Consider the following 23,361-nt stretch of genomic DNA (forward strand, 5'->3'; position numbering starts at 1 on the left):
AACATGGGCTACACGGAGATTCTCACGACGGTCACCAAGTTCAAGAAGTCGTGTCTCCTTCCTCCATGGAATGGTTTCTTCACCATTCTATTCAAAGGGCTCTCTGAGCGCAGTTCTGGCTCTGATGGGGCCAACAAATTGTTTATGACCATTCTCTATGGTCTATATCAGGGCCTCAACCTCAACTATGGCTCGGTTCTCTGGCAGCAACTCATTCAGAGCCTAACCTCCTCCTCTCGCCACACTGAAGTGTCCTACGCCAGATTTTGGACGCTCATCACCAAGTGGGCCATGGATAAACTTCATGTTCCGACTGTTGCAGGTTCCCTTCTCTCCACCATCAGTGTCTTCCACACCACCAAGATCATTGTTACCGATCCGACTAAATTTTCTTTCGTCGGATCCATTCCGGATTCTATGTCCGCTGGGGTGTCCAAGGAGAGCTTAATAATGAAGGCCTACAAGGACTTTCGTCCTTCGGGTCCAAGGGAACTTTTTGCAGAAATGGTTCAGTCCATTAATGATGTAGATAAACCTGTTGCTAGAGGGAAGAAACCCGAGAAAGGGAAGATCAAGAAAGCAGCAAAGGGGGCAAAGGGTCCTTCTCCTAAGAAGCGAAAACCCTCAAAAACAGATCTTTCCCCACCAGCGAAGAAGAAGAAAGTACAGCCGAAGAGGAAACTTATTCTCTCTTCTTCCTCCAGCGATTCAGAAGAGAACCATTCTGACTCAGATGAGTCGGCTAGAGGTGAAACTCCGCCTCACTCGCCTGCTCATGAGGTACATGTTTCATCAAAACCTCCTTCCCCTTCTCCTATAACCACCTCTTCCATTCCCACCATAACCTCTTCCATTCCCATCATAACCTCCTCCATTTCCATTCCCTCCATATCTAACCCTATTTCTATTCCCCCCATAACTACCCCTACTTCTCTTCCAACCACAACAACTTCCATTCCCCTACCACTTTTCACAGAAGCCACCAAAACTACCACCAGTGAGGTTCCAACCAACGTATCTGATACGGGGGTTCCAACTTCACAATCTGAACCCACTTCCGTTCCCGAACCCACTACCACTACCAAACCACCCACCGTACCCTTATCTCCCACTCCATCTGCAGAAACCGAAACCTTTTTGGGAGGGGAGGATACCGTTTTTGATTCCATCTACTACAGCCCCTACCAACTTCAAAGTGATGATGATGATGATGCTCCAGTAACTAAAAAGCACATCAAGGAACTCCACGAGAAGATTGACAATCTTGTGGCTTCTTCCTCTTCCTCAACATCTCACTTTTCGGAGGCTGCCATTCAGGGGATGGTGGAGTCTCTCTCCAAAGCACACGAACCCTCTATCAGCTCAGCTGCTGCTGCTATTGATAAATCCACGAAGGCTAATGTTGTTGCAACCGAAAAAGTCAAAAAACTATTTCAAGACGCCCAGATCTGGCTGGAGTCTTTGCAGGCGGCATCAGAAACAAACACTAAGAAGATCCGCACCGTTGTGGAGAAGCTGGTCCATTCCTTCGAAACTAAAAAAGACCAATTTGCCAGCTTCCGCCAGAAACTCAAAGAAGACAATCAATCTTTTCAGTCTTCGGTTGCGGATCGTCTTCTTTCCTTCCAAGCCACTCTTGCCGCCGAATCCACCACAAAGGAAGAGCTTGCTCGAAAGTCTTCCGAGCTTACTCTAGCAACTCATCAGCTCTCCCAAGCCGAGAAGGTGATCGATTCTCTTCGGTCTGAGAAAGCTGTGGTCAGGAGTTGTGTTTCAGATGTCCACGGAGCTTTGTCTAATATTATCGAAGCCCATGATCCGATTCTTAACTATTCGGTGAGGCGTTCTCTTGCAGAGAAGCTCGCTCCTGCTCTTTCCCTGCTTAGCCGTATTGAAGGCATTCCTGAGCAGGAGGACCATCCGAAACAAGGGGGAGAAAAGAAGTCCACAGCTCAACCGAAACCCCCTCCAAGTTCCAAAGCTCAATCACTTCCATTTTCATCACTTGTCCCTCCGAAAGCACCCAAACCAACACCTGTTCCTTCATCAGGTTTGAGTGCTCAAACCAAATCCAAACAAATTGCTGACGACAGTGATGAAAGTGATGATCAAGAACCGATTGTCAGCTTAGTCAGGAAACAGACCAGAGAGAGAGAGCTGGATGAAAACGCTCGCATCGTCAGGGAAGCCGAGGCCAAGGAGAGGAGGATAAAGGAGGCTCATGATCTCCTTGAAAGCAGGAAAACTTTGTTTCCTCCTTGGACTCTCAAAGTGCTTATCAAAGAAGCCATTGAGTCCCCTTGCACTCTTTGGTTAGAACCGGTCATCTCCTTAGACCGTGTCAATTCGATCGATTCCCAGTTCGACATGCCCCTGACCCAAAAGGCATTTATCTTCCATGCATTCGCTCATATAGCTGAAGTTCCCCATCCTCACCCGAAGGTGGATAGGGAGCTTATAGACTATTATCTAACGACCGCTCAACCTCAGTACCAGACATGGAGCGCACAGAAGATAACCAACGTTCGGGTTCTCAAACCTGTTCATGAAGGCAATTTCGTTAATGTTAGATTCAAGGTCTTGAGGGGATCTGACAAATCTGAGCATTCCATCTCTCTGGCTGATCTTCCAAACCTAAACCCTCATGATTGGATTGTCTTGCACAACATTCTTCTTGTCAATGAAGCAGAATATGGTCCGATCATAGACCATTTCAAGAGAATGTTAGTTTGCTATATTTTGGAGGTGGCTAAGCTTGATCAAGAGGTTGCTAATGTTCTGTGGAAGAAGCCCATCATCACTCCAGTCGGTTCTGCAAGCGATATAAACCGAAAGATTGATCCAAAACAGAACTCAGTCATGTTCACCAGGGCAGAAGGTCAGAAATGCCTTTTTGCTTTGGCTGACAAACATCTTTACACCACTACCTGTTTGGAGCATGTTCTGGGTATCATCAATCGGTGCAAGCAAAACTCGGATAGTGATAAAAAGTACTTCAATGATATGATAAATTGGTACATTCACTTCCGACAAACACTTCTTGCTATCATCCCCTGCCTGTTCAAGACCGTAAAGAAAGCCAGTGTCGCGGGGGTAAGCAAGCTGGAGTGAGGTCTCGCCCCAATTGACGCAAAGGGGGAGATTGTTGGGTACTTGATGTTGCGTCTTGGGCTCGCTTCCTAGCCCATCTTGTATACGGCATGGGCCTGTCCATCCGTATCTTATTTTACTAGGGTTTGTGTATTAATAGATGCTAGCATGCATCTTTTTGATAACTGATAGATCGTTGGTTTTTACATGTAATTTAAAGCAGATCTCTTTTGTAACCCTAGAATCCTCTACAGCGGAAGTTCTTTATCGAGCTCTGCTGAGGATTGAACGTTCTAATCATTCAACACATTCAAATCCATTCTTGAGTATTGCTTCATTGTTTTACTTTCATTATCTACTTGTTGCAAAGATCTAATCGATCAAAGAGTGTTTATTTCTCAACATTATAAAATCCTAACGGTAATAAAAACCAATCGAAAAACGAAAGTAAAAACTAGCCAAAACGGCCAAATGGAAAGTTGTAGTGTACGTCGATACTTACATAGATATATAAGAGTCCTTGAAAATGGAATTCATATGCGAGAGTTACAGAATTTTAAAGTTGAATTTTTACCGTCATGCACGCCCGTGCACAGTACGCCGCGTGCAAACTGACACCCGATACATCTGAATATGGGGTGATGTGGCACACAGAGAGGACGACATGTGGCAACATCATGTGGTTCATGTGAAATTGCATGGTGCGCACCCCAAAATTTCCTAGAAATAGCATATTTCTGTTGGATAAGGTGTCTAAGTCCATAACTATTTCTGGTATGTACTTGACCCGACCCGGCATGGTCCATTTGGGTTGCATGGCACCGTGCAATTGGATAGACTAAATGAGAGAAATAACACTTGGAGATTATTAATATATTATAAGTTCTAATATATTAATAATATTATTTGATTAGTTTGATCAAGAATCAATTTAGAATTAATTATGTGATCAAAAGATAACTAATTAAATATATGGGTTGATTATGTAAATCATCCATATCTTGTATAGTGGGCTAAGAGGCTCCATGGATTATCAAGTTGGGTTCCACCCATAGGATGCTCCATGGATGCTCCATGGGAGTTACAAACCCATGGGTCATGGAAATGAAGAGTCATGACACATTAGGGTTTAACCCTAGATGTGTCAACACTATATAAGAAACATGTTCTCCACCTAAGTTCGGCTACACACTAAGAAACAAGAGGGCTTGGCTGATTTTTGAGAAGTGTGTGTTCTCTCATAAGTTCTTCCAAGAGCATTTGGTGTTGTGTGAAGCATTTGAGGCATCACACTTGGGGTGCTAGGCTCACAAGGTTTCAAGGAACACAAACAACAACAAGGTAAGTTATTCTATCTATACTTTAAGTTAAAATTGTTCCCCATGTATGCTAGATCGGAATATAACCTTGGAATTCAACTTTGCATGATAATTAGACAAACATAGATCCAAGGTTATTAGGGTTGCATGTACACTTAGGAAGTGTTAGAATGCTCAAAACCCATCAGTGGTATCAGAGCCTAAGCTTGTTTGTTTTTTATTTGTGCTATAAAAGTTGAAAAAAAAGTCGAAAATCTTGCTGTCTGCGAGTGGACTCGTCGAGTCTATAGGGGGGACTCGTCGAGTTCACGTGTATCTTCAACCAACTCGGCGAGTAAATTCATGCACTAGGCGAGTAGGGTCGACTGATTGCAGAATTTCGATTTAGTTGTTGGAAATGAATTAGAAACATTACCCTAAACTGTTTTGGTAATTGAAAACTTGTTTTTGGTGGTGTAATGTCTTTGTTAATTCATTTACAACAACTAGTTATCAAAATTACAAAGTTTTAAGTGTAATTTATGAATGTGTTCATATTCATGTTATTGTTCTTATGATGTTTTAGATGATCATAGGAATTATTTGTAACCTATGTGGTAGATTAATTCTTGATCATAATGTGTTTTAATGGAGTCCATAACTTGTCCTCAAGTTATGGAAAACCAAGAGTCACACTTGAATTAAAACCATTAAAACAAACACAAGAGTTAGAAAATGAAGAGTCTTCATTTTATTACTCTATTAAACTCATAAGTTACAACAAATGAAAAGTTTTGAAAGTTACAAAACTTGCCCTCAAGTTTTGGAACAAGTAAAGTTAAGTTAAAACTTTAAGTTCCAACCCCTAGAATTTTAAAAGTTAAAATTCAACCCTTATACTTATATTATGATGATTTAATAATTATATATATATATATATATATATATATATATATATATATATATATATATATATGTATAAGAATAAAGTCGTCTTACCGCTAGTACGCCTCATTCACAAAGCCGGTCTATAAGGTGGGTATAAGGTAGTTGCCTATAAAATGGTGACTTAATGGGTGTCTACTCTCACCCACCGCTTGCTTGACTGGTGGAGGGTCGTTAGCCGAATGGGTAAGACAAGGACTTATAAACTCTCATTCAAAGTATGATGAATATTATAAAGTAACTAAATGTTTTATTAAATTTCCAATCTTAGTTACTTTAGGAAAATGTGAATAAGGTGCTAATCCATGAAATTACACTTTACACTTTGTCTAAGTCGTTGGTGGAGCGTGTGTGGTTAACCGGCACACTAAATTGGACTTAACAAGGTAGGTAAAGGGTGACTTAAGGTTTATTATAGTATCGGTGGAGCGTGTGTGGTTTACCGGCACATCGATTGAGTGATAAACTTTAAGGGTACCGAGTGATTTGCATGGTTACTTCACACCTCGTTTTGTGATCCTCGGTATCCCAATCACAAAACTTGGAGGGCACTCTCGAGACTGAAACATGCCTTTGAAAAGTTCATTGAATCTCAAAGAATCTAGGAATTTCTAAAAAAAACCAATAAAACCTAATATCTAATATTTCGGTTTTCGTGGTGGAAATTGGTGAATCGTCATTCACCTACCTTTCAAATATGGTATAGCTTAGATTACGGCATACCTCTTCTAAGTTATATTATATTGTGATTGGATCCTAGCCTTAATATTACATTTGGGTGTTTTATTAAGGACTCTCTTAAATCTATACTAAACTTGTTCTCCTCTTTCAGATGTCTTCAAATAGTGCTTCTGGCTCAAATCCTAATGGCTCCTTTACTCTTATGAGTTTGTGTGGGAAAGTCACCTTTGATGGATCCAACTTCAATGAATGGATCAGAAACATCTGGATGATTACCCGCTACGAGGACAAAGAATATGTCCTTGACAAGGAGCTTAAGGAGATTGATGAGACCACTGCAACTCCTCAGGAGATCCCTGACTTTCAGGCACATGAAAGGGATGCTACGAAAGTAGCATGCATCATGATGGCCACAATGACAGCAGAACTCCAAAAGTCCTATGAGGATTTCTACCCTTATGAAATGCACCAAGATTTGATGGAAAGATACCATCAAAGTGCACGACAAGAGAGGTACGAAATCATCTGCTCCATGATAACAACCATGATGAAGGACGGGGATTCCGTCACGAGCCACATGCAGAAAATGCAAAGGTATGTGGATCGATTGCTGAAACTTAATGTGAACCTCCCTGAGGAGCTAGCAATAGATATAATTTTGCGCTCCCTACCATCGTGCTATGATCAATTCCTCATGACATATCACATGAATAAGGAAGAGGTCACTCTCAGCAAACTTCAGGGACTTCTCAAGACTGCAGAAACATGCCTTAAGGGGAAGTCGGTTGCTATCACTCCTACTCCAAACTCAACTCCGGTTTTGGCAATCGGGAAAAGTCGAGGGAGGAAGAGAAAGAGATCTTCGAAGGGTACCAAGGCTCGGACCCTTGATGGCTCTTCTTCAAGTGGAACCAAGAAAGGTTTCATTACTCCTTCTTCTGACCCAAAAGAGGCTGAATGCTTCTATTGCCATGAAAAAGCTCATTGGAAGCGGAACTGCCCAAAGTACCAGCAGGATGTGAAGGATGGGAAAGTCAAACCCAACCATGCAGGTATTTACACTATCATTTCTAATAACTCACCCCATTCGAAATCTTGGGTCCTTGATACCGGTTGTGGTATTCATATTTGTTGTGACTTGCAGGGACTAAGAAGAAGTGAGGATGTGAAGCAAGGAAGAATAAACTTGATCATGGGGAACAGGAAAGCTTCACCTGTCACCAAGATTGGAGTTTATACTTTATCGCTAAGTAGTGGGTTTAGGTTAGATTTGAATAAGTGTTGTTACTCGCTAGGAATGGCAAGAAATATTATTTCCTTTCATGCTTTGTACAAACAAGGGTTTACCTTTTCGTTTAATAATGAAGTTGGTTCTATTGATGCTTTCTTTAATAATGTTCTTTATTTTAAAGCATTACCTTGTGATGGTGTGTATGAAGTTGTGTCTGTTGTAGATAACTTAGGAAATGATGTTTTGTGTATTGATTCTACTAATAATAATAACTTGGATAAAGCATCATTATGGCATTGTCGTCTTGGACATATAAGCAAGAAACGCATAGGCCAACTCCAAAAGGATGGAGTCTTGGAGTCGTTTGACCTAAAGTCAAATGATAGTTGCGAATCATGCTTACTTGGAAAAATGACAAAGTCACCCTTCACAGGCTCGTGTGAAAGGGGTGAAGGTTTATTGGACCTGATACACACGGATGTGTGTGGACCATTCAAACATGCCACAAGGGATGCTAATCGTTATTATTTGACTTTTACTGATGATTACAGTAGATATGGATATGTCTACTTAATCAAGCATAAGTCAGAGACTTTCGAGAAGTTTAAGGAATTTAAACAGGAAGTCGAGAATCAATTGGGCAGGAACATTAAGATACTTCGATCCGATCGGGGTGGTGAGTATCTTAGTTTAGAGTTCCTCGACTATCTAAGGGAATGTGGGATTGTCTCACAATTGACACCTCCCAGGACACCACAGTTGAATGGTGTGGCTGAGAGGCGTAATCGAACCTTGTTGGACATGGTTCGTTCCATGATGAGTCGATCTTCGCTACCAATCTCATTCTGGGGGTATGCCTTAGAGACTGCCGCCCATATCCTTAATCTAGTCCCTACAAAGAAAGTTGCCAAAACTCCTCACGAGATGTGGACTGGTAAAGTACCTAAACTAGACCACATCAAGATTTGGGGTTGCGAGGCTTTCGTGAGACGTGAGACTCATGATAAGCTCGAACCCCGAAGCGAGAGGTGTATTTTCATCGGCTACCCACAACAATCCTTTGGTTACCTCTTCTACAGACCTAGTGACAATGTGGTCTTTGTAGCAAGAAGAGGAGTCTTTCGAGAAAAAGAGTTTATAAGCCAAGGAGACAGTGGGAGGCAAATTGATCTTGAAGAAATTCAAGAGTCAAGTGGTGAAGGAACTTCAAACTCTAGCCCTCAACTTGAGGAGGAAACTCCTGTTGATCCAATTGACGAATCTGTACCTCTGAGGCGTTCCACGAGAGTTAGGAGTGCACCTGAGCATTACTATGGTTTCCATATTACTGCAGAAGGTGAGACACTTATTAGTGATGGGACACTAGTAAGTCAAGATGACCCTAACAGCTACGAGGAAGCCATGGCAGGCCCCGAGTCTGCTAAATGGAAAGAGGCTATGGATAGCGAGATACAATCCATGTATGACAATCAAGTTTGGAGCTTGGTTGAGAATGTACCAGGTCGAAAGACTGTAGGGTGCAAATGGGTCTTCAAGAAGAAGACCGACATGGATGGTAAAGTACACACTTATAAGGCTAGACTGGTTGTAAAGGGCTTCTCTCAAATTCCTGGAGTGGATTATGATGAGACCTTTTCTCCGGTAGCCAAGATTAAGTCTATTCGGGTTCTGTTAGCCATAGCCGCATTTCATGACTATGAAATTTGGCAAATGGATGTCAAAACCGCTTTCCTTAATGGAAAGTTGGCTGAAGATGTTTACATGAGTCAGCCAGAGGGTTTTGTCAGCAACAAGTACCCCAATAGAGTGTGTAAGCTTGAGAAATCCATTTATGGGTTAAAGCAAGCACCTCGCAGATGGAATCTTTGCTTTGATGAAAAGGTCAAGGAATTTGGCTTTTCTAGGAGTGAAGATGAATCTTGTGTGTATGTCAAGGCTAGTGGGAGTATAGTTAGCTTTTTGGTGTTGTATGTGGATGACATACTACTCATAGGAAACGACATTCCAACCCTGCAGGAAGTAAAGTCCTGGCTTGGAAAGTGTTTCGCTATGAAGGACCTTGGTGAAGCTGCCTATATTTTGGGGATAAGGATCTTGAGAGATCGGAGTAAAAGACTAATTGGACTTAGTCAAAGTACCTACTTGGATAAGGTGCTGAAGAGATTCAGCATGCAAGACTCCAAGAAAGGAGAGTTGCCCATCCAGAGTAATGCCAAACTGAGTAAGACACAAAGCCCTAGCACTGAGGCTGAGATAGCACAAATGAGTCGAGTACCTTATGCTTCGGCTGTAGGATCGATCATGTATGCTATGACGTGTACTCAACCTGATGTAGCTTTTGCCCTGAGCATGGTTAGCAGGTTTCAGGGGAACCCTGGCAAGGCACACTGGACTGCGGTAAAGAATATTCTCAAGTACCTACGAAGGACTAAGGACTGGGTCCTTACCCTCGGTGGGAGTGATGACTTGAGAGTTGTAGGGTATAGTGATGCTAGCTTCCAGATTGATAGGGATAACTTCCGCTCTCAGTCGGGCTGGGTCTTTACCCTAAATGGAGGAGCAATTTCTTGGAAGAGTTCCAAGCAAGAGACAGTGGCAGATTCTACTTGTGAATCAGAGTATATTGCAGCTAGCGAGGCGGCAAAGGAGGCGTTATGGCTGAGGAACTTCATTGGAGACCTTGGAGTTGTACCAGCTATTAAAGAGCCAATGGAAATTTTCTGTGATAGTGAAAGTGTTGTTGCCTTAGCCAAGGAACCAAGGGATCACGAGAGATCCAGACACATCGACAGAAAATACCATTTCATCAGACATCGGATCGAAGAAGGACTCCTCATGGCAAAGAGGGTATCATCAGATGAGAATCCGGCAGATCCCCTCACGAAGGGACTGACTCGGGTTAAGCATCTCCAGCATGCTCGGAGCATAGGGCTGAAGGATGATATTAGATTTAGTAGTTAGATAACCTCGAAATTTGTAAAGTGTAATTGACATCTGATGATGAATAAAAGTGTTTTATTTATGAGTAAAGTGTTGCTATCTCTTGTCGATCGTTTACTATATTTCTTTTGCATGTTTTGACTTCCAGAATAATTTTTGTTTGGTATAACATATTATTCAAACCTCCACAGTCGGTCATATGTCGGAAGTAGATATGAATCAAGACTGTCATGTTTGGTTGTAGAGGTCTTGGACAAGGCTACAGCAATCATGAGTGCTCAAAAGTTCTGAGCATTGGACTCAACCCACGCTCACTGGAATCACTTCATGGAATTCTATCTCGAGTGATCGTGAGACGGTAATATCGTATAAGTCTTCAAACCTAGAGATATGATTTGTTACTTACAAGTTGGTTATGCATTGATTGTACGAAAAACGCATTGGTAACTCGATATTATAAATCGCGCTCTTGTGTATAATTCAATGAGTGGTAGAACAAACATATGAGTCGAAGTTTATCTGTTCCTTCTTGGATTAGAAGCTGATATCTGGGCCCCTCGATGATTTTGTTTTGACCCATGTACCGGGCCCGGTCAGAACTAAGTTGATGTGTTCAATTAAGTTCTTTGTCAAACAAATCAGAAATCGGGAAACAAACTGTTGGACAATAAGTAAGACATTGTTCCATGTATTTGTCCGACTGATATCTAGAACAGAGGATTATATGATCACTTATCTTAAATGGCGTACCATCATCTTCTCAGTTCCGAGAAACCTTGTAAAGAGCTATGATTGTCGATCGGTTCCTGAAGTCATACTTGCAGTAATAGTTATTAGACTTATCCAAGTGGGAGACTGTTGGATAAGGTGTCTAAGTCCATAACTATTTCTGGTATGTACTTGACCCGACCCGGCATGGTCCATTTGGGTTGCATGGCACCGTGCAATTGGATAGACTAAATGAGAGAAATAACACTTGGAGATTATTAATATATTATAAGTTCTAATATATTAATAATATTATTTGATTAGTTTGATCAAGAATTAATTTAGAATTAATTATGTGATCAAAAGATAACTAATTAAATATATGGGTTGATTATGTAAATCATCCATATCTTGTATAGTGGGCTAAGAGGCTCCATGGATTATCAAGTTGGGTTCCACCCATAGGATGCTCCATGGATGCTCCATGGGAGTTACAAACCCATGGGTCATGGAAATGAAGAGTCATGACACATTAGGGTTTAACCCTAGATGTGTCAACACTATATAAGAAACATGTTCTCCACCTAAGTTCGGCTACACACTAAGAAACAAGAGGGCTTGGCCGATTTTTGAGAAGTGTGTGTTCTCTCATAAGTTCTTCCAAGAGCATTTGGTGTTGTGTGAAGCATTTGAGGCATCACACTTGGGGTGCTAGGCTTACAAGGTTTCAAGGAACACAAACAACAACAAGGTAAGTTATTCTATCTATACTTTAAGTTAAAATTGTTCCCCATGTATGCTAGATAGGAATATAACCTTGGAATTCAACTTTGCATGATAATTAGACAAACATAGATCCAAGGTTATTAGGGTTTCATGTACACTTAGGAAGTGTTAGAATGCTCAAAACCCATCAATTTCGACATACCTCTTCCACACCTCTCTAATTCACTCTCTCACTCTCTCGATCTATATGTTACTGCCCTCGAGCACCACTTGAAGTTTGGAGCTTTGGTTTCCACCCTACAACAACGGTATCATAACTCACAGGTGAGTTCACGGCTCCATTTTCCAAACCTTTTTGGGGGGAATATATTTTAAAATGCAACTATTACTTAGTTACTACTAATTATAGTTAGATAATTAGGTTCATAACATCATAATGATAATATGTCTAGTTGTTATGTTGATTCACACTGATAGACAAGATCATACATGTTTATTATGCAGGCCAGTTGCCACGAAATGATGATACTCTAGTTGCTTTTATAGCCACCCCTTGGATAAGCTTAGTACCTAGTGGTTACTCTACTCAAATACTCGACTATGTAAAACACATTAATTATATATATTTATGAGATAAATAATATCAATACTAAGTAAACCGTAATTATAACAACATGAACGACCAGGGGAGGCCCCCACACAACAAGAGCTAGATGAGACATAAGTCATCAGCACGCAGAAAAATTTTCAACTAGCACCCAGCTTATAATCGTTAAAGCTTAAGTGAGCAGGAAAGATATGTATAGATTTATACATGATTGAAACTCCCACATCTGGTTGCTAGCTACAACCTGATGGAAAGTCGGAGCAGGCATAACTATTTAAACATATTTGTGACGTCCGATGAAGCGTTGTGGATTTCGAGATCAACAGTCAGAGCTCGATCATAGGAACTCATCGTAACTTTGTTAAACTAAAACTAAATATCTTAGACTACAACTAGGATATAACCTAAGAAAGTAGTGATAGTACACACAAACTCGAGGAAGTCGGTTTAGGATAAACGAGATAACTAAAATAACCACACCACGTTTTATAACAATAAGACGTGTAGACTCACCAACATTATGTTGACCTTTCAAAAACCACATGTATTCTCATGAGAATGAAACTGGTTGAAGAAGGAGGTAACCCTAGTGATGCTTTGCTTTTGTGACCTATTTGTACCTCGAACAACTTTGTAACATATTTTATTTAATGAATAAATAGAAAAGTTTTTTAATATATCAGTGTATTACTCAATGTATGTATTTTCCCTAATACCTAACATTCTAACTTCGAACAGCTTAGCGTTTCCGCTGTCGGCCGGGGTGTGACACATAGGGATCATGCGTCATTTTCTCAAAATTTAGGGGCCTCGAATGAAATCTATCATGTATTTAAACTAATGTAGCCCTAAAATATGAGAATCAAACCCTATTTTCAACTTCCAACTCACTTTAATAGAGTTTCTTAGTGTGTTCTCCACTTTTGAAGTTGTGGTAAAGATCCAAGAAGGTGGTGGTGTGTTTTTGGTGCTTTCAGGTGAAGAATCTTCTTATAAAGATTGTGTCTTCTTCCCTTCTTCATTCACCTATAAATCTACCATATTTCCATAATTATTATGACTCATCGCTACTTATATTTACCCATATTTATGTTCCAAATCGGTTGGTTGTGGTGATGGTCTTGTTCTTGCACTCAAAGAAGTTTTTCTGGATGTTTTAGCAACTAAACGATTACTACAAAGCTGTATATCAACCTAGACATCCTAGGTATGTTTCTACTGGTTGAAAACACCCCAAAGAAGGTTAAAAACTAATTGGGAATTCTAGAAGTCACATTTCCCGCATCTTGTTCTTAATGTGAGTGTGATGTGCCATGTGCTAATGTGACGCGCCTAATGATCAGGGTAGTCATTTTCGTTGGTTTGGTGTCGTTTCTTAACCGTGTTGCTATAATCTGTTGTAGGGGTGTTAGATTGTTTTTTGAAAGGCTGATTTCCTTTTTTCCTAGTTCATTTGTAATGCCTGTTCTAGGTATCATTTAATTCTCTAAGTTTTTAAGGCCTTGTGCTAGGACTCGACAAGTTGGGGAGCTCCAACTCGTCGAGTAGAGATCATTTATGAGAAAGCGGGATTTAGATGCTACTCGACGAGTTAGAAGTCCCCGACTCAACGAGCAGGCGCTTTAAAGGAAAACCATAATTTTTAGGGGTTTGTACCCTATTTAAAATTGTAGCCTCTTTCATCATTCTTACAGTCCAGAGATAAACCCTAGACATGTTTTGGTGCTTTCTTGAGTGTATGTGAGATTTGTAGAGTGAATCTTGTGCTTTTTGGAGGGAAACTTGAAGGTTGAAGAGATTGAAGTGAGGAGAAGGCTTTGGATCCGGTATCTACCTATTTTTAGCATCCATTTGGAGGTAAAAGTTCCTACCTTGATCTATATTTTCTTAGATCTCATCTCATGGAAGAATATGGTCACCTATAGTGCAAAAATGGTGTCATACTTGGATTTAGACTTGTCATGAGGATATGGTTCCAGATCTGTACATCTCTAGGTCTTTCATGACATAAAGTTGCTTCCTTTACCTAGTCTAAGCCCTTTTCCATGTCCTGAGTGTTGTATGAACCCTAGTTTAGCATTTTAGCCATTTGAGGCCTTGGATGCACGTAAAGTTTGCAACTTTACGTGGTAACTACACCATAAGGGGTTGGATCTGTAGTTTGGAGCCTTGGATTCCACTAGAAAGGACTTAACACAAAAAGGGCTGAAGGGACTTGACGAGTTGCTTAGCTAACTCGACGAGTCGGGTAGGGTTTTCCTGTTTTCGAGATCCAGAGTGATTTCGATTAGCTGATTAAGAGATTTCGGTTTAGAGTTTTCGGCCCTTGGACACTAAAGGACTCAGCGAGTTGACTCGGGACTTCAGTTTTCTGGACTCTAAAGGAACTCGACGAGTTGCTAGATACACTCGACGAGTTAGGGTCAACATGGACTGTTGACCTTGACTTTCACCAGGGTTGACTTTTAGGGTAATTATGGTATTTTGGGATTTGACAATTTATTCACATGATGGATATAGGCACTTGAGTTGGAGCTGCACGTTGGGACTTACCTGATCTTATCTTGTCGGTTCAGCAGTCACGAGAGGTGAGTCTCCTCACCATACCAATAGGTCGAAGGCACCAAGGCCGACCCATTTTATGGTACACTAGCTAAAGTTATATTATAAGGCATGATAGTTAGTTATGTGCTAGCAAGTATGCTAGTTGTATAGGTGGTATGCTTGTATGGAAGACCATGAGAGAGTGCATGACACCTGGATGTAATACCATGTGGAGAGCCCATGGCTTTCCTACTAAAGACCATAGGAGAGCCCATAGCACCCGGATGTAAGACCATGTGGAGAGCCCATGGATTTCCTATTAAAGACCATGGGAGAGCCCATGGCACTTAGGTGTAAGACCGTGTGAGGAACCCATGGCATCTTGGAGTAAGACCATGGGGAGGAGCCCACGACACCCCTATATGTTGTATGTATGGTTTATGTGGTTTATGTAGCTTTTATAACTAATATGATTATGTGATTATGTGGATTGTGTGGAGTATGCTCTGGGGAATTCATTAAGCATTAGCATACATTTTGTGGATTTGTTTCAGGTACATCTGAGCCTAAGGGCAAGGGCAAGGATTGATGACGCAACATGCACTCTTTCTCAGACGTTTTTATGGGACACTCTGATGTTTGGGATAATATTGTTGATGTTATGAATTTGAAAACAAATGTGCTTGAGATTTTATGGTTTATTGAAAATGTTTTTGACTATTTAAAAATGAAAATTTTCTTTTGAAAAATTAGGTCATTACATCATTTCATTCGGATTAGAGGTGGGTCTTTCTTATTGTTGTCTAGTACAAATATGGAGACTTGTATGTATTAGTACAATCTATTGGTCTAGGACTTTGTATTTGATGTTATGTTTTGTTTATATGTGAAGTACAGGTTGTAAGATGTTATCATTTCTCTGTGAGAAAAGTGATTGGGTGAATTTATCTACTAGACACCATGATATGATGAATTTGCATGAAATGAGTGGCTAGGTCCATGCTAGTGGTAAGAATTGTATTTGATGATTAAAGTGTGAAGTCTATACTTGCTATGATTCTAAAATAACATGTTTATCTTGGAATTAGGGAATGCATGCTAGCAATGAATATGATTTTAAAAGGTGTATTTTATTTACATGATTTTATTATGATATGTGGTGTAATGTGCCTTGAATTAATGAATAAAGAACAAGCATGATTACATAATGTTGAATGGTGAAGTGTCTGTATGACCGATGCAAGTGAATTAATTCATTATAAATTAATTAAAAATAGGGGCACACGTTGAAGGGGGTAAGGGTAGAAACATGAACTTAAGGGTGAACCGTACCCAAATATAGTGATGGCCTTTTAGGTTGGAAGAATATCGTTGGAAAAAGAGCTAAAGTTAAATTGACGTCTAGTGATTTCCTAGAAGACCATCGTAAGACATGGTGCTTGTGCATACGGGTGTGGGAACTAAATGCCACACCTTCTGAGAATCCGTTCAAAAGTAGCTTTTGCAAAAGTACATCCTATAAGGATATGATCAACACATTCGTCAAAAAGCCCACAGAACGAACATAGGGTGGAACTGTTAATTAAATGTCTAGTGATTTCCTATTCCTTTGTGAGTTTGCGAGTTTGGGAAAGAGAGAGAGAGAGAGAGAGAGAGAGAGAGAGAGAGAGTAGAATTGTTAATTAAATGTCTTAACGCATCTACCTTGTGTCTCCCATGTGGAACCATATCGTACCACCAAGAATCCCTCTCCGAGTTAGGTTGAAACGATTCGATAACTGTAATACGATTACCCAAGTCAACATAGAGCGAGGTCTACCCAAAATGCCTTGACCCAAGTGAAACCATAAATTCTTATTATGTCCTCCATCTTACATTTTTTCTCTATTTTAGCTACATACAGGTTGGGATAGAGTGAGTTTAAGGGTGACAAGCATACCCAAGTATCATGCCAAAACATAGTTTCAGCTAGAAGAAATATTTATCCTTTAAATATATGGATTTTGTAATCGAAAATGTTATATTTAGAAGCTAGTATAAATAATTTTTTTTCAATTATTAAGTTATTATAAAATAGTTTATGAAATTTGTATATTTAAAGGCCTTTTGTTTTCTGTCGTTCTGGACCAAAAATATTTTTTAAAACAGACCTAAACGAAGCTACGAATTTTTCTATTTGTTGCCACAAAAAGACTTGGAAAGATAAAATCCATAAGAACAATTAGATATAACATAACATTCTATCGGTGAGTATCATTAACCACAAGGTATTAATCAATCAAATTCAGAATTCATTATTCGTTACCACTCTAACTCATTAGCTTTTTACAAGTTTCAGGCATCATTTTAATACGTAAGAATATAAAAGGGCCTAGATGCAAATTATCTCCAATAAATGCAAAACTAACATCATTACTCAAATCTCTATGTCGCTAGCTCTCCCCCCTATCGATTAATAGCCCTTTAATATTAACAAAAAGTAAACCTAATATTTCCCTCATTCAACCAATCCTCCTCTTCTAATGGATCTTCCTCAGGAAACTCAACCCCAAAAGCTACCCCATTTTTTCATTCTACCCTTTCCCACTAAAAAAGACGTGGCCTATGCACTCATTCTCTTCATCTCTCTTATCATAACCTCCATTGTTTTCTGCAACGTCCTAACCCCTTTCTACCCTCGTCTTCTTCTTCCTTTTAGCTTCTCCAAAACCCTACCCGACACCCAACTTCCAGGATCCACAAACACCTGCGATTATTCGTTTGGCAAATGGGTTTGGGATGAAACTTACCCTAACCAAAAGTACAACGAAGATTGTCCTTTTCTTGATCCGGGATTCCGATGCCAGCGCAATGGCCGCCGGGATGTTGGGTATGTCAATTGGCGATGGCAACCGCATGGGTGCGATCTACCAAGGTATGGGTGTTGTTTAGAGTTTTCAACTCGTAGATTAAGCAATATTAAACTGCATGCATGGCTTTTTTTTATTGTTTTAAAGTTCTCTTTGGTATAAAATATGAATTTCGAGGTAGCTATTGTTAGTTTCCATGGTTGAAGAGTTAATGCTCATAATTAAATGCATGCATCGCACGTTATGAATATAGTTTTTTTCCATTTATATATATTATCTCGGTTCAATCAAAACTTTACAAACTTATATGAAACCTTTACTCTAGCTCCGAATCCTAATGATTTTAATTATTGGTATCCATTTGTTTTTTTCTCATTATTTATTTTCATATTCTTGGAACTTTGTGGTATAGAAAAGCATACTTCCTGTGGATCTTACCTAGGATAAGATTTTTCGCCGACCAAATACAATTTTCAAGGGAATTTTCGCTCGCAAAACGAAGAACTTTTTCGTAGACTAGTGACTTGAACAGTGAACTATCAACCAACCATGGCAAAAGATTAACCCCTCGACAAACTTACTGTTCCCTTTTGAAATCTTGGATTTTGATCGAATCTTATGATTAATGAATCATTTTATCGCACTCAATCGTATGTCGTGTCTTCGGACTCTATATATGTCCAAAAGTAAATAGTATGTGTTTTAATATTCATACCGATTGTAGAAAAGAATTGAAACTAATATCATAATGCCAATGGGAACAGATTTGACGCGAGAGATTTTCTTGAAAGAAGCAGAAATGGAAGAATAGTTTTCGCCGGAGACTCCATCGGAAGAAACCAATGGGAGTCTCTACTATGCATGCTTTCCCATGGAATCTCAAACCTTTCCACAATATACGAAGAGCATGGAAACCCCATAACCAAACACAAAGGCTTCCTTTCAATCAGATTCCATGACTACAATTTAACCATCGAGTATTACCGGGTCCCTTTCCTGGTAGTCATCGACGACCCACCGGAAAATTCGTCGGAAGAAATCCTGCGAGCCATTAGAGTTGACAAGCTCCACCGGTTCTCTTCAAAGTGGGCCGGAGCAGATATTCTTGTCTTCAGCGCCGGTCACTGGTGGAACCAAGACAAAACCCTAAAAATGTAAGCAAATAACATCTTTCTAATCATCGATTCAATCCAAAAAGACGCCATTTTTAACAATCTGATCATGGTTTTGGTTTAGGGGGTGGTATTTCCAAGAAGAAAAGACACTGAACTTGACAATGGACGTGATGGAAGCATTTGCGAAGTCTCTTCAAACATTAAAGTCGTGGGCTTTCAAGGATTCCGATAGGAGCTACATCTTCTTTCGAAGCTATTCACCAGTACATTACAGGTGATCTAATCACATCCAACATTCGAATTTATAACCTTTGGATTAATAGTTTTACGTGAAATAAGAAAGAACAAATTAATATGTTGTAAATACAGGGATGGAGAATGGAACACCGGTGGACATTGTGATCGTAGTAAAGCACCAGAAACAGACTACATGAACCCCGAAAGTGAACATTTAAACAATCAAATCATTTCAAATGTAGTCAAAGAGATGGAAACTGATGAACACAAAGTCCAATTCTTGAACATTACGTATCTAACAACAATGAGAAAAGATGGTCACCCTTCGAGATATAGGGAACCAGGTACTCCATTGAAGGCTCCACAAGATTGTAGCCATTGGTGTCTACCTGGTGTCCCTGACACGTGGAACGAACTTCTTTATGCTCAACTATTGTCTAGTGGGTTCAAAACAATAAGGTGATGGAGATGAAAAGTAAAGATGTATGAGATTTACATATTCGGGTTTAGAAGTTTATCGAAGGCTCCAATTCGGGCTATGATTTAGTGAGACATGAAGTGTGGTTCATTTTAATTTATGGGTGGAGCAAGCACCAACGATGGTTCAATTCATGGATCTTTTAGAAGAAGGTATTAATGGGTGGAAGATCTGAATTAACCCGTGTAGTTGTAGAATTAGGATGATAGTAAATCACATTTAACACTATGGAATTCTTATTGTAGTATTTTTATAACTTTTGTAATTAAATTGCACTGATTTAACATATAGTTGTGATTTTTGTTAAAGACTATTTTGCATTTGTACGTATTTTGTATATTCTTTTGGCCTAGTGTAGTGGTGTACTCGTTTTATGCCCTCTTGTTTGATAATAATCTATATATTGTTTGTTACATGAGAAGTTCTCGTATCAATTATAAGATAATCAGTTATATAAGAGGACGATGAGAATAAACTAAAAAAATACTAAAATAGAACAATGAAGGTCATATTTCTTTTTCTTCTGTTGCCGATGTGGGATCCCATTATAAGGCATATTTCCACATAATGCTTCTTTCGTTCCACACATTTGCTTTTGAAACATTTTAACAAATTGCATTTACATTTTCTTCAAACTTTGGTACTTGATATTTTAGAAGTCTACTATATATCCCTGAACTTGAACCAGACAAGAATAATTCTTCTAAAGGCTTAAATTTTTGTTCGGCAAAGAAAAAATCATCTAGGATATGCATGAATACACCTTGATTCCAACCTATCACTGAAATTGTAAAAACAAAAAACAAAAAACAAAACAAAAACAAAAACAAAAACAAAAACAAAAAACAAAAACAAAAAAACAAAAGCAAAAATGGAAGAACATTGAACGGTTTTAAAACAAAAGCATCTTAATTTGTTGATGAGAATGGATTCGAACGATGAACTTGTACTGTAGGCACCTTTGTTGACACAATAATCAAGTACAAACTTATTGTTAGGAAAACTGATGTATGGATTGTTATAATTAACGTGTAGCATGCCACATTTGTTTAAAATGTACGTATGTTGCGCATACTTATATTAAACATACATGAGTGGCATATTTGTATAATATATATTTGTGCTATACGTACATACATACATATCAAGCATTTGACGTACTTGCAAAATATACATACTAGTGTAACATACATATTTGTTTCATACATACATAATTGCTACTTTCGTGGAACATCTTGTATGATTTAAGTCACTAAGTCCTACGCCCATATAACATCTATACTTCTCTAACATGCATACTTGTGTCATACATACAAGTGTGAGTTACTTTAGTTCTAACATGCATACTTGTGTCACTTAGTCCGGATTTTCCTTACTATACTCTCAAGCATGTGTTGGAAAAAATAGTAATATACTTATATTAATTTGCTTATTATTGCATCCATCTTTCAATTCCTCGTATTAACACACTGTACTAAAATATTGGGCAGGGGCAAACACACTGTACTAAAATATTGGGCAGGGGCTGCGCGAACGCAAGCCCCCACTGGCACAAATTATGATGTAGGCTCGACCACTTGGGCCGACCTTAGGCTAGCACCCCTCCTCAGTGCAATGGAGGTCACTAACCTAGGCCATGGTCCATCTTGACCAACCATTGACCCCATCCAGGTAAGTATCTAATCTAATTGTCTAGCTTCCGTTTTATACACCTCATCTCTCTATTACTTTCTATCCTCTACCGATGTGGGATCAAAACATTAACCAATTTACATTTTCTTTAACTACTATATGAGGTTTTAGTATATAAAACAAGTTCTCTTGTACAATGTACGAATGTGAACTTTTCTTAATATGTTAAATATATAAGTTGATGAATGAAATAAGATACGAAATTTTGAAGTTTATTATTCTAATTTATGATCACTACTATAATTTAAAAGGATTAAATCCATTGGAAATAATCACAGACTATATTCCATAGTTGGATTTTTTGTTGTTTGTATATTAACATGTCCATATTGATGTTTCTTATTTGTTCACTTTACATGTTCTTTTTGTTAATTTCAGTAAATATATATAATCATTACTTTTCGATTATTCTAGTGAACCTAACCATGTAAGTAAAGTTTTGTACTTTCTTTGTTCCTGGAATGTAACTTGTGGTTTGGACTTTGGCGGATAACAATAAAGTAGCTACATGATTTTCAGCAGATAATGTTAAGAAAACTTACAATTCATATTTATTTGGGTTAATGACTTACAAGGTAACGAATTTTACCTGTATTTTATCATTGAATTTGTTTATAGTGTTCAAAATATATCATTATATAATCAAGTATTACAGGTTTAGTCGGTTTCTACAGTTTGCGTCTTCGACAAATCTCTGGTTATCTTCTCCAACAAGCATGATTTTTCCAACAACCTTGTTCTTCACCTCCGGTTTTTAAATCTTCATCTCCATCTATCCTAAAAAATCCATCACCTTTTTCTTTTTGTTTTTTTGGTTGGAAACAAATGAATGAAAAAGTGACCCACGATTTAGTGGATGCGTGTCTAAGAGCTTAAAATATGGGTTTATAACCCCTTGGTGTTTATTTTCTTTATAAAAACAAAATAAAGAGCTACGAGTTTGAACCTCTTCATGTATGTCTGTTTAAGAACTCAAAATTTAAAGAGAATGTTAGAAGTTTGAGATCTAGAATCTAAAGAGTTCAAGATCTGGATCTAACGATTTGTAGGTTTAAAGTTTGAATCTAGTGTCAGAACCATGAATTTTGGTATGGGATACAAACATCATCAAGATTCAAACTAGTATTTGCGAAGAGTTATTTACTGTTTAAAGTCATAAATAACAAAAACATAGTTTACAAAAATGTTTCAATTGTCTTCGCTGAGTCGTCTTTGGCCTCACAACGTTGAATTGGATTTAATTTTAATAAATAGCAAAAGAATATAGTCTTATGATTTATGTAGTTAGCATATCCCGACGTAAAGATAGTACAATCCTTTTAGTTGAGTGTACAATAACATGAAACATGTTTACAAATAAAAAAATTTATATATAAAAATAAAATTTTGGGGATGCTATAGTACCCCCGACGTTCATTATAGCTCTGCCACTGTAATTGAACCCCTTCTTGAAAGTTACAACTCGGATGTCATGTATTAAGTAAATGCTTGACATAAACATAAGTTGATGCTACTATTATTTACATATGATCATTGTGTTTAGACTCCTAAAACATGTAGACAACAAAACATCTCATACAAACATGAAACTTTTGGAAAATGTGTATCCCAAAACATGCATCATTCCTTTCGTATATAAGCTTACAATCAACATACATAAGCACTTACCCCCTAAAATTACATTACTAAGAATCTCCTTCATATATCTATTAATGGTAACTTCAAACTTTTCTATAATCACAAATATATCAAATTTCTCATCTGTATCAACAATCATAATATTTCTTGTTGTAAGATACAAATGTTTATTGTACAAGTGAGTTGTGTCATTACCATTAAAGTATTAAACTTTACTAAATTGTGTTGATTCTACTTAATAACATGTTAATCACTCTCAAATAGCAATAATCTTATCCTTGATGCAACATGCACGAACATCAACAGATTAGGGTTCATGAAACCCTAAGCCATTTTTGCTACAATCCAACTTTCACTATTATAATCATATCAACAACAACATTACCCTTGTATCTTATTAAATGAGGTAAGGAGAAGTAGGATGGTTGATGATAGCGGACCATTGGTCCATGCCAGAAGGAGACACCTCGGAAGCAGCGTAGGAGACTGGCCGTGAGCGATCCTACGCCATTCGGGAAACTACGTCCGCGAGAGTAATCTTCCTAGCAAATCCCCGTCCTTGCAGCCAGCGATAGAGTCTCC

The 23,361-nt window shown here is 38.7% G+C and overlaps 1 protein-coding gene and 1 non-coding gene across 2 annotated transcripts; one reads left to right on the forward strand and one right to left on the reverse strand.

The window, feature by feature from the left end:
* The first annotated feature begins 17,234 nt into the window (after positions 1–17,234).
* LOC145029023 (protein trichome birefringence-like 8) lies at positions 17,235–19,684 on the forward strand. Its single transcript, XM_078977676.1, has 4 exons — positions 17,235–17,684; positions 18,384–18,773; positions 18,856–19,008; positions 19,104–19,684. Exons 1-4 carry the CDS (start codon positions 17,293–17,295, stop codon positions 19,432–19,434), a joined length of 1,266 nt encoding a protein of 421 aa, XP_078833802.1. The 5' UTR covers positions 17,235–17,292; the 3' UTR covers positions 19,435–19,684.
* A 1,283-nt stretch (positions 19,685–20,967) lies between these two features.
* On the reverse strand, positions 20,968–21,128 carry LOC145033055 (U1 spliceosomal RNA). The gene has a single exon (XR_013677300.1). It is a non-coding gene; the product is annotated as a U1 spliceosomal RNA (small nuclear RNA).
* Between the last annotated feature and the right edge of the window lie 2,233 nt (positions 21,129–23,361).

This window comes from Lactuca saligna, chromosome 2, assembly GCF_052625555.1.
Source record: "Lactuca saligna cultivar CGN05327 chromosome 2, ASM5262555v1, whole genome shotgun sequence".
Taxonomy (NCBI): Eukaryota; Viridiplantae; Streptophyta; class Magnoliopsida; order Asterales; family Asteraceae; genus Lactuca; species Lactuca saligna.

Coding starts and splice junctions, on each gene's coding strand:
- LOC145029023 (XM_078977676.1), top strand. CDS start 17,293: ATGGATCTTCCTCAGGAAACTCAACCCCAAAAGCTACCCCATTTTTTC. Junction 17,685..18,383: donor CATGGGTGCGATCTACCAAG/GTATGGGTGTTG, acceptor CAATGGGAACAG/ATTTGACGCGAGAGATTTTC. Junction 18,774..18,855: donor CAAGACAAAACCCTAAAAAT/GTAAGCAAATAA, acceptor GTTTTGGTTTAG/GGGGTGGTATTTCCAAGAAG.